The sequence below is a fragment of the Limulus polyphemus genome, unplaced genomic scaffold (assembly GCF_000517525.1).
Source record: "Limulus polyphemus unplaced genomic scaffold, Limulus_polyphemus-2.1.2 Scaffold2071, whole genome shotgun sequence".
In the NCBI taxonomy this organism is placed as follows: Eukaryota; Metazoa; Arthropoda; class Merostomata; order Xiphosura; family Limulidae; genus Limulus; species Limulus polyphemus.
The window spans coordinates 95,942-106,471 of record NW_013667681.1 but is presented as its reverse complement, the minus strand read 5'-3'; the positions used below and the strand labels follow the sequence as shown (position 1 = coordinate 106,471).

The window sequence follows — 10,530 nt, the reverse complement described above, 5'->3', positions numbered from 1 at the left end:
GGGATATTTTGTTGCAGCATGATTGTCATTTTCTTTGTTTTTAGAAACATTTTATACAAGAAAAAACCAACTAATGATTTTAGCTGTTAAATTAGGGCATTTGGAAGCAGATTTGATTATTTTGTGGGGGATCATCAAATGATTGTTAAACCAACAATGGGCCCTGAAAAATGTTTAAAAAGATTTTTTTTTTTTAATTTTAAAGGAAAAACTGACACCTTGAAGCAATTTTGTCTTTTCACCAAGAATCCATACCTGACAAAACTATACATTGTAGTTTTCTAGACTAATTTTTAAAACTTCATGTATGTATTCAACTTCAAGAGATTATCCATCAACAGAATCCAGAAATTCGGTATCTCTAGTGTCAGTGGTAAAGAGAGTTTTGTGGCTGGTTTCGGTGTTAACCCTTTTTGCACCGTTTTTGTTGGGCCATTTCATGAAAAAGCCAAATATGGTGAACTGTGAACTTTCTCCGATTTTCATGCAACTTACAGGATTTGCTAACTTGGAGGAAGATTTTCTGTGAGTTTGAGTGCAGGGTGGCAAGCCATTTTGGCTGTAGGCTACCACCTGGTGGCAATATTGGAACTAGACGGCAAAAAAGAAGCACTTTTAAATAACCTTATATCTCATAAACCGTTTATTTAATTTTCATCAACTTTGTTGTACATTCTTCACAAGAACACTTGAAGCTAAACCTTGGCTTAGTTTTTATGCTGATATATTCAAGAGGTTTCCCAATCAAATCAAAGTATCCAAAGATTTGCATGGTCCATGAAATCAATGTTGGTTAAAACCTCAAAAACTGTTTATATTCGACTTTCGCACAGGTATAGGGGGCGCTTTTTGCAGCCAAAAGGTGAAATTACCACCTTTTTGCACAGCGATTTCTCCATGCGCCCTAAGTCAAAATTGATAAAATATGGCTCAAATTGTCACACCCAAAGTCAGCCACCATAATTTTCATTGAAATCAAAGTAAGAGGTGCTAATCCATCATAATATGCATAAAAGACCCTGGCTGACTTAGGGCGCAAGCCAAACAACCTCCGGGAAAGTGTACATAATTACAAAATGTAGTGATTCGCAGCGCCACCTATGGGCTGCGCCCTAAGTCAGCCGCCAAAATTTTCATGTTTTTAGAGAGTCAATACCCCATAGACTTGCACAAATGAAAATCTATGTGGCTCACTTAGGGCGCACAGAAATATCAGCATTTGAAAACCACATTTTGGTTAATTTGCCATTTAGGCTGTTTTTGACCCCGATATTCCAGGAGTTGCTAAAAAAAAAGCGGACCCTATTGAGGATAGAAAATGTGATTTTTGTCCGTTACTAACATATATCTATCAATAAAAAAAAATTTGGGACAATTCTGGAGGGGTCATGAATCACCCTCTAATAGGAATCTGCATGATTCTTATAAAAACTGGCTCTTAATTCAAGTTTTATTTTTAAATTTGGCTGAATTTATGGTTACTCATTAGTTTAGTAACTTGTGACTTGCAAGTTACACTATCTCATTCCTAGTAGGCCTAGGATCATCCAGGTTTTAAGTCATCTTGGTTTATATAACTTGTAGCTTTGATTACTTTATAGACAATTTCATATTTGAACTTAAAATTTTAATATGTGCGTGTGCAACAATAACCTGTTGTTGTTTTTTCACATGAATTCTAAGGTTGCTAAGAAAAAATTGGCAAGGTTAAAGAATGATAAGGCTTTTGGTGAAAATGGTAGGACTAGGAAACACAACTATAAATTTTGGCAGGGTAAGAGTCATTTTCAGTTAAGACAGTTTTATATTTCTAACAGGGTGATTGGCCTTTGGTTGTTTTCAGATGCGATGGTTGTAGTAAATTTGAAGAAATACTTGATAAATATTTAAATGATAAGGGCTGGCTTTGAATTATGTTTTCTTTTATAAGTTAATTTAGTGTATGGGGCAGTCTAGGTGAATCAACATGTCCCTCTTTGTTCATAATTTTTTTATGTTATTTAATTGTAGGCTACATGCATGACATAGTATAGTATTTGCTTTTTATTATTGTAACAAACTATGATTATTGAAATTAGAAAGTGTGGTAGAATTTATTTGGTTAAACAATAAGGGAATGTGAGGATTCAAAATAATCGATGGAAGATTTTGAACTAGTTTTAAATCTTTCTTGAAATTAATCACATCCTTTTTTTTGTTTTAATGCATTGTATCTATACAGTGTCACTTGATAGGCTTAACAGTGTCTATTTAATCAAAATGTCCAAACTTGTAAAAATGTGCCCATTTTTTTCATATGATGTTTTTACCATTATGTTTACCAACACTATTTAACCTTTCCAATGAGCAACATTAATCTAAAAAATATGCTATACTTTAATTACCTAAGTATAATTTTTTTCTTAATAATATTACACTTCTCATTATCCAACATTCAACAAGCTTGTTACATTTAACTTCTATATACCACTAAAATGAACAGTTGAGAAAGTTTAATCACTTTATTTAAGATCAGCACTAATTAAAGAGTATAATGATAACACTGAAAAACTGATTAACTTAAAATTTAAATAATGTCATACTGCAGTAAATCCTAATAACCATTAGAGTGATGTTTGTTGTTTTTAAAAAGTAAATTTCTAAATAATTTATAAGTTAACTAGTTTACCTAAAAAAATAAAAACCTTTGGGTGTTGTCATTAAATATTATAGAAAATATACAATTACAGGAAAGCAAATACTAAGATACCTGAGCATGAAAGTCCAAATTAACATACACAGACATGAAGTTTTATTTACAACAAAGGAAATCATTCGCATAAAAAATGACTGAAGAATTCATTCATAATAAAAACACAACAGCAGACTATTCATTAATTCCATAAGAAGACTGCTAATTCCAAAAGAAAACAAAAATCTGACAAATTATATCTTTCTGAATCCATGTACCTACCTAATAAAAACTTACAAAATCTTCTTACAGATGTCATGGTAGATGGGGTTTTCTTTATGCTTCTTCTCCTACTTAAACTGTCTAAGCCTTAAGCAGGAAAAGAAGCATAAAGAAAAAACGCTCTAATAACAAAAACTTTAAAAAAATCCGAACAATCACAGAGAATATAGTCAGGAAATAATTCTACTGAATAACAACTTTTTGTTCACATTTCAAAAGCTTAAATTTAGTACCTGATACCATTATAAACATCTGTGTAAAGTTATCTCTTCTATACTGTAGCAAAAACAATTCTGTTTGTTCACGTTTCAAAAGCTTAAACTTAGTACCTGATACCATTATAAACATCTGTGTAAAGTTATCTCTTCTATACTGTAGCAAAAACAATTCTGTTTGTTCAAATTGCTCTTAACAAATACATTTCTTTTTACTAGAAGACTCATAACTGTAAAATAAGGAGACCAAATATTTAACATTGTACATGTACTTCAGATTAGGTCTAACTAATCTTGAAAAATATTTTTAACCTTTATCTTAAAGCCTCTGTAGACAGACTTCACTACTTTCAGTGGTTTCTAGTCACTTAAGATTTTGTTTTTCTCAATAAACAATGAATATCCTTCTTTATCTTCTTGCTCAAAATGTATGTCCTTCCTATGTTTTGTAACCTCCTCAATTTCTGAACATTAAAAACACATTTTCTAAACACTAGACCAATCATGTGCCTTCTGAATCAAATTAAAATTCACTTCTGGAAAATCTTTTACCAGAAACTTTTCAACAAATTTAAATGAAAAACCAACCACAATGCTATAAAAAGCATTTATAAAGCTAATGAACAAAGTCTTAAACTCATGAGAAAAGCTAACATTTATTACATACTCTGTTTGTTTGTTTTTACCAACAAACCTCTACTAAAGTTCAAATTTTCCAATACAGTATTCCCATAAATACCCACTTCTTCTCACATCTAGCTTTTCCAGATTCAGTGCTGCCTTCTATGTGCAAACATTTTTGCTCGCCATGAGCATCAAGGCTCCCTCTTAATCTCATGTGCTTCTACATGATATTGCTGCATTGTTTTCCAAAAGTGGAGAGAAAAAGTAGGAAGCAAGAGAGGAGGTGAGTATCTATTGGAAATACATTTTCAGTGTTGGATACAAGTACAGTCCAAAACCAGCATCAGGCTTTTGGAAGTGCTATATATGTGGTGTGGCTAGTGTGCATCATACAATACATGGTTGGTCAACTCTAGTCCAAAACCAGGTGACACTGGAAATTTGACTTCCAGGGGGTCCCTATCATATTCACCTCAAACCCAATGATATAAAACCAGAAACTAACATCCACCCTGTAACTAAGTGAGAACTTGTGTTGGCTGGTCCTGCACCAATCCAACACCAGACCACCTGGGAACTTGACACCTGGGCAGCTATAGAATGGGGGAAAGCTGGCCAAACAGGTGAACTGTAATACACGTACAGAACACGACCACGCTACTTTCTACTGAGTGGAATTAGTCACACTCAGGAAGCATCCTCCATGGTTCACCATCCCAGCACCTACGAACTGGTAAGTGGCAAGGACTCTCAAGCTCCACTACAAAAAAGAAAAAATGGGGTGAAAGTGCAATGAGGAATCCAGAAAAGCACATCACAGTAAGACAGTGCAACAGGTGACCACAAAAATCCATTTTTTAAAAACAGACCAGCACTAGGTTTAAACTAGGCATGGAGGATGAGCAGAGATCCCCTGCCTGTTTTACATATGCTAGTCCACAAGTTAGTACAGTCTGGGTCAGACCTTGACATATGGTAGTCCACGAGTTGATACAGTCTGAATCAGACCTTATTTAAGAAAATGAGCACTAAGAGCATAAAGCCACAGTGATGACACAGCTGGATGGAACAGAGAAGTATGAGGCTGACAAGGGGAATGGGAGAGCTGAAGAGGAGGGGAGGAAGTCAGAAGGCTCAGCACAGGAAACCACAATGAGCTGGCAAATAGAGCACTACCAGAAGGACTTGACAAGGAGTGTCCCAATTGAGGGAGAGAACAAGAGGGAGGAGATGAATATGGTAGTAAGCATAAAGGAAGAGATCAGATCAGTCTTGACTGAATGTATCCACTGCCAGTGCCAATGGATGTGAGACTAAAATAGATGAAACTTGACATCATTATAAGTGGCAAAGGCATTGATGTGAGGAATGCCCAGGAGAAAGAAAAGCCATCAAAAAACATGACAGACCACAAGATGAACATGTAAAGAAAGAACCCAAAAGAGGAGATCAAGTTTTCGGAAACACAAAGAGTGAGACTGAGTGCTCCACTGGTAATTCATGTAGAATAACAAGTTGAGTTGTCCAAATAGACTGTCACCAAACAGCCACATACCAATGGAAGAAAATTATCCAAATCTTGATGAACCACTAAGAGCTCCAAAAAGTTGACAAGAAGGGTCAATTCCTCCTGGTTCCATTGACCTGAAGTCTTGAAAGAGTTGAGACAAGTGCTCCAGCTGTCGTGAAAGCATCTGTAAAAAGATGAAGATCTGTATATGAGGGAAGAAGTGGAACACCCACTATAGTATTGGTCCTATCAAGCAACTACGTGAAACTGTCATACAGGGAGATGGGAAGATGGAGATGGAATTCCGAGGAAGGTTTCACTGATCACATGAGTCTACTATAAAATTTCATGTGAGCTAGACCCAAGGGGACAATGGGTTCCATGGAAGCCTAAGTCCCCCTCCAAAAAAAGTGAACCTCACATGCAGGAAAGAAGAAGAAGATATAGCTGTGGAAACCAAGCTCTCCATTGCCCACAAATGAAACAGAGAAGGTTGTGCCTTGCTGAGACAGGAATCCCAAAATACACTAAAATGAACCAGTTACTGGATGAGTGTGTAATGAGACTTCTTCACCTTGACCAGCCAACCTAGATGAGCCATCTCCTAAAGAAGAGGAGTATGGTCAGAGGAATCATGTTAGGATGTAGCTAAAAGAAGTCAGTCATCCATATAATAGTGGATTCTTAATTCCACACCATGAATGTGACAAACAAAGTTTGGATGCTGGGGAGATGGATGTGTGAAGATAAGCATCAGAGACATCCACCTTGGTCATCCAAAGCACCAGAGAAAATGACCAATGGAGGGTGAGAAAACTCTCCATGGGAACTGAGGAATGTTAAGAAACTTGTTGGAACATGAAATATCTGTGACCAGATGCCAATCCCCAATTTTCTTGGGAATGACAAACAGACAGGAATAAAATTTCTGAGAAGAGTGAGAAACCCTTTTGATAGCACCCTTGTTTAAAAGGTCTGACACCACCTCAGAGAGAAACCAGCTATATACAGGGAAGAGAGGAGAAATGAAAGGTAAAGCCTACTGATAGAACTTATAGCACCCAACAGTCATCCATAAAGGAAATCCATAGATACACAAATTGAGACAAACATACTCCCATTGTTCCTGAGCCTAATGGATGTTCACTGTTGAGACTGTCAGCAATGAAACCTATAAAAGTGGAAGAATAGATGGGAGAAGAGAAATGGGAAGGAAGAACAGGGAGCAGAAAAGAGTCGGAAGGATGGGAGACTGGAATTGGAAGAGAAGGAACTCAGGAAATATGAGACAGAAAGGTAGTCAAAGAAAAATGGTGATGCACAGCCTCAGCCCGTAACTACAAAGACTCAGGTACTCCACCAAAAACCCACTAGTGGAAGAAAGAAGCCAGATAAAGGTTTCTGAGATAAGAGGGAGATAAACTTACTTGGGCAAGAAGGGCATCCCTCCCCAACACATCCCAGCAACAATGTAATCAAGTAAGAAGGGACAAGACTGAAGAAGAACATGCTAATATACAAAAGGGAATGGAATGAATGCATGCTACAAACCCCTCAGGGGAATGGTGGATTGTTTCCAAAAGGAGAATAAAAGGATGGAGAATAAATAACATTAGAAGGAAGTGAGGGTAAGATGAAGGTAAGAAATTGAGCTTGAGAAAGCCAAACAGAGGACAATGGATTAGAAACCCAAGCTGAAGAAGAGACTCCAGAGTTTGAAAGTTTAAGAAAAGGGCTTCAGCTCAATTATAAGCCAAGGAATATGTGCAAAGAATCAAGAAGGATAAGGCATACCTGCACCAGAGTGAAGTTGAGACAACAAACATTTTTCAACATGGATTCATACATCAGGAGGAATACATAATATTCTGAAGAAGAGAAAGAATAATAAAAAATAGGAAAGAGTGGGAAAAAAATACCTGAGAATAAAATGCAGAATGTCGAGGTAGATCTATGTCTGCACTGAAAGAATTATTTGCAAGTTTAGGCAAAGGGAAAGACTGTCTAAAATCCACTTCCTCATGAACAGGAATTACAGGAGGAGAAAAGTTTGTGTCATGGCCAAAAAAAGACCCAGACCACATGCAAGACTCCACTACCCATCACAAAATAGCCACCATGTCCTAACAGATGAAAAAGCACCTGATGACATTGCCCTAGCATATCCAGAGTGAATATAGTTCAGATGTTCAACACCAGATGGTGTGGATATGACCATTTCTGTGTAATTCATGTTGTGGAAAATAAGATCCACAAGGTCTGAAGAGTATTGTTTAAAAATAAAAACAAAAAATATTTCCATAACAGTGGCTTTGTAAATACTTCAACCAAATACTGATGTTGAGAAACTTCACATGAGCAAAAAAAAAAGACATGTCTTAACACACAAGTAACAAATCAAGAAGTGATGATTGAACAATCAGTATAGAGCAAGCTAGCTGTGCTAAGGCAGAGTCCCACTCCTATTGGTGGAGGTTTGTCACATGCTCATTTGCATGCAAAAACACAACAATACCCCATGGAAACACATGAGTAGGTGGGTCTCAAGGCTTTTGCCAATCAAAAGTGTTTACATATAGATGGCAGCACTGAATCAGAAAAAGCTAGATGAGAGAGGTTATGTATCATATATATCCAATTTTCAACTTTTTTCAAATATATGACTTAATGTAATAATCAATTTGTATGAAATCTTATGATATGCTTTCACAAGCTCAAACAAAAAACACCTAAAAGAATGCAATAATCCAAAAAATAATGCCTTATCAAAAAACGGAAAGTAGTTTAAAAAAAAAAGTCACTCCCTGAAAGCATGTTCCATCTGATAAACCTTGTGTTGAACCTTATCAAAAGCATATTGAAAGACAAAACATATATTATACACAAAGGTGTGTTGATCCAAAGTAAAATTAGCCATATTAAAGAATATCAGTAAGTTACTGAGGCAACAAAACATATTCCTAAAGCCCTGAAGATGGTAATACCTATAAAACTACTAAACTACACATCTTATACTTATTATATACTTAAAGGAGGGATTACTGTAGCATTTAGTTGTATACTTGTGTATGAATATTTAAATAATATCTCAGTACTTTGGTTTACTTGTATTGATCAAAGTTTTCAAACTAAGTTAAAAAAGTTAAATTACATCAAGTATTGATAATATAAATAAATATGATTTTAATAAACTGAAGAAATTAATTATACTTGTAGTATACATTCCTCTTACTGCATTGTTGTAGCTAGTGTGTATGTGCTTTTGAAACAAACTGTTATCTCATATCTGTCATTTGACTATAGTCTTTGTAAATATGTGACATTAAAGACTGCTTGTTATGAATTTAAATGCACGATCACCCTTTATTTCTGAAGAGTCAAAGTTTAAAATCACTTCAATTAAGCAGCAATGTGAGTTAAATATAGAATTTTTGTTATACCATAACATATATGTGTGTGTGTGTGTATTTTTCTCCAAGGATGCATCTCTCCAGAATACACTGAGCTGTATACTCCTCACAGTCTTTACACTTCCAGTGTTTAGAATTTGTCTTCCGATCTATGTTTATTAATAAAAATCTGCTCTAGTAGAGGTTTAAGTAAAACAGCACATTGGCTCTAAATTGCTTTTCTTACCAATATAACACTTGCTGGATAATTTCTTTCAGTATTTGGTAAGAGGGTTTTTACCTTATGTTTAATTATTTTAAGGTATCATAGGACAACCTTATATATAATATATATAAATGATGGGTAGCTGTTCAGTAAATGTACAGATTAATATTGGTGCTTTACCTGTCTGCTAAACTAAATGGAGAAAAACATTCATATAGAAAGCAGAAATGGAACATATGAACATAGCATTTCCAAAAAAAGCAGCTTCACCACTTGCTAGTAAAACACATTGATTTTTTTAGTTTGCTTATCTCTTCAGAAATGCATCTATACAGATAAATATGATAAGAGAGTTAGCAGACAAAACTGAACACCAACAAAAATCATGCTGTTATTCCTAAAATGCATTTTTATTCATGATTTAAAACAGTGTCTACTAATTTTCTTGTCATAACAGCATTGTTCACTGTGAAGTTTTGCAATTTGTTTATCCCTATAGAAAAAATAACATACTTGGGAAATTATTTCACCATATTCTATAAGAGGTTCAAACTCAATGTGTTTTATAAAAAAAAGAAATTCCAGAATTCTATAGCACCTTCTATGCACTTACCTCAGCATAACAATAAGACTTTGAGGTTGTATCTAACATTTGAATACACACTATTTCTAAATATGACAGAAAACTTTAAGATCATTGCTAAAACATTTTCTGATTTTTTGTGAAAATGTACAGAATGCTCTCTCATGGTACTAGTAAATAATACATACAAAAGTAATATTTTTCATTGAACATGAGATAATCAAATAGTACACAATGTACAAATCACATTAACAGTAAAACTGAGAGTGTAATAGACAAAATAAGTCATACCTGACAAATATATCTCAATATAGTAACGAACAGTGAAAACTGAATTAAGAATTCTCCAATTAGGAGTATAAACTATAATATTAAAATACTTAGTACTCATCTCACTATCTTATTGTACACAAAATTTGTCGAGGCATGAAGAAGATTTGTCACAGATTCTCAAATAGAATACATTAAATTGTCCAATGGTAAGTTTCTTGTAATTGTTAGATCGTGATATACGTACATGTAAAAATGATAGGCAAGACTCTGATGTCAAATTCTTAGACTTACCTCTGAACATTTTGCTCGCCATTTGGAATTTTTCGAAGTTTTCTTTTTTTCAAAATTTTAACTGCTCGGCGACAAAGCGTTTCCGAGTCCAACATTTCTTTCACTTTTCCATAAGATCCTTCACCTAAAACATCTCCCATTACATATTTTCCTATCATTTTAGCTTTCTTTTTTCTCGCCTGATAAATTATTTCTTTAGAATTCACTCGATGAAAAACCAGTGGTCCATCATCGTCATTCAACCACGAATCTATGGCCAAGGTTTCCATTTCGTCGTCATCTTCAAATAACATGGGAAAAGCCGGTCCGTCGACTTGCACAACTTCTTCTTCAGGATTCGCCATTACTATTGAAAATTTCAAAATCAAACTTGAAGGGTAATATTTACGTATTACAACTACAAAAAGAAATTGAAAATCTTTATAACACACTTCTTTCCCAGCGAGATGCCCTCCATGATGCTCAG

The 10,530-nt window shown here is 34.9% G+C and overlaps 1 protein-coding gene across 4 annotated transcripts in view; it reads right to left on the bottom strand.

Annotated features, from left to right (window-relative positions):
• The window catches only part of LOC106465847 (serine/threonine-protein kinase STK11-like), a 49,326-nt gene extending 38,796 nt beyond the window's left edge, over positions 1–10,530 (bottom strand). For all 4 annotated transcript variants that reach the window (XM_022393799.1, XM_022393800.1, XM_022393801.1 and 1 more), the window contains exon 1: positions 10,065–10,530. In XM_022393799.1, coding sequence (XP_022249507.1) covers positions 10,065–10,408 — 344 coding nt within the window. In that variant the 5' untranslated portion in view covers positions 10,409–10,530. The remainder of the gene's footprint in view (positions 1–10,064) is intronic.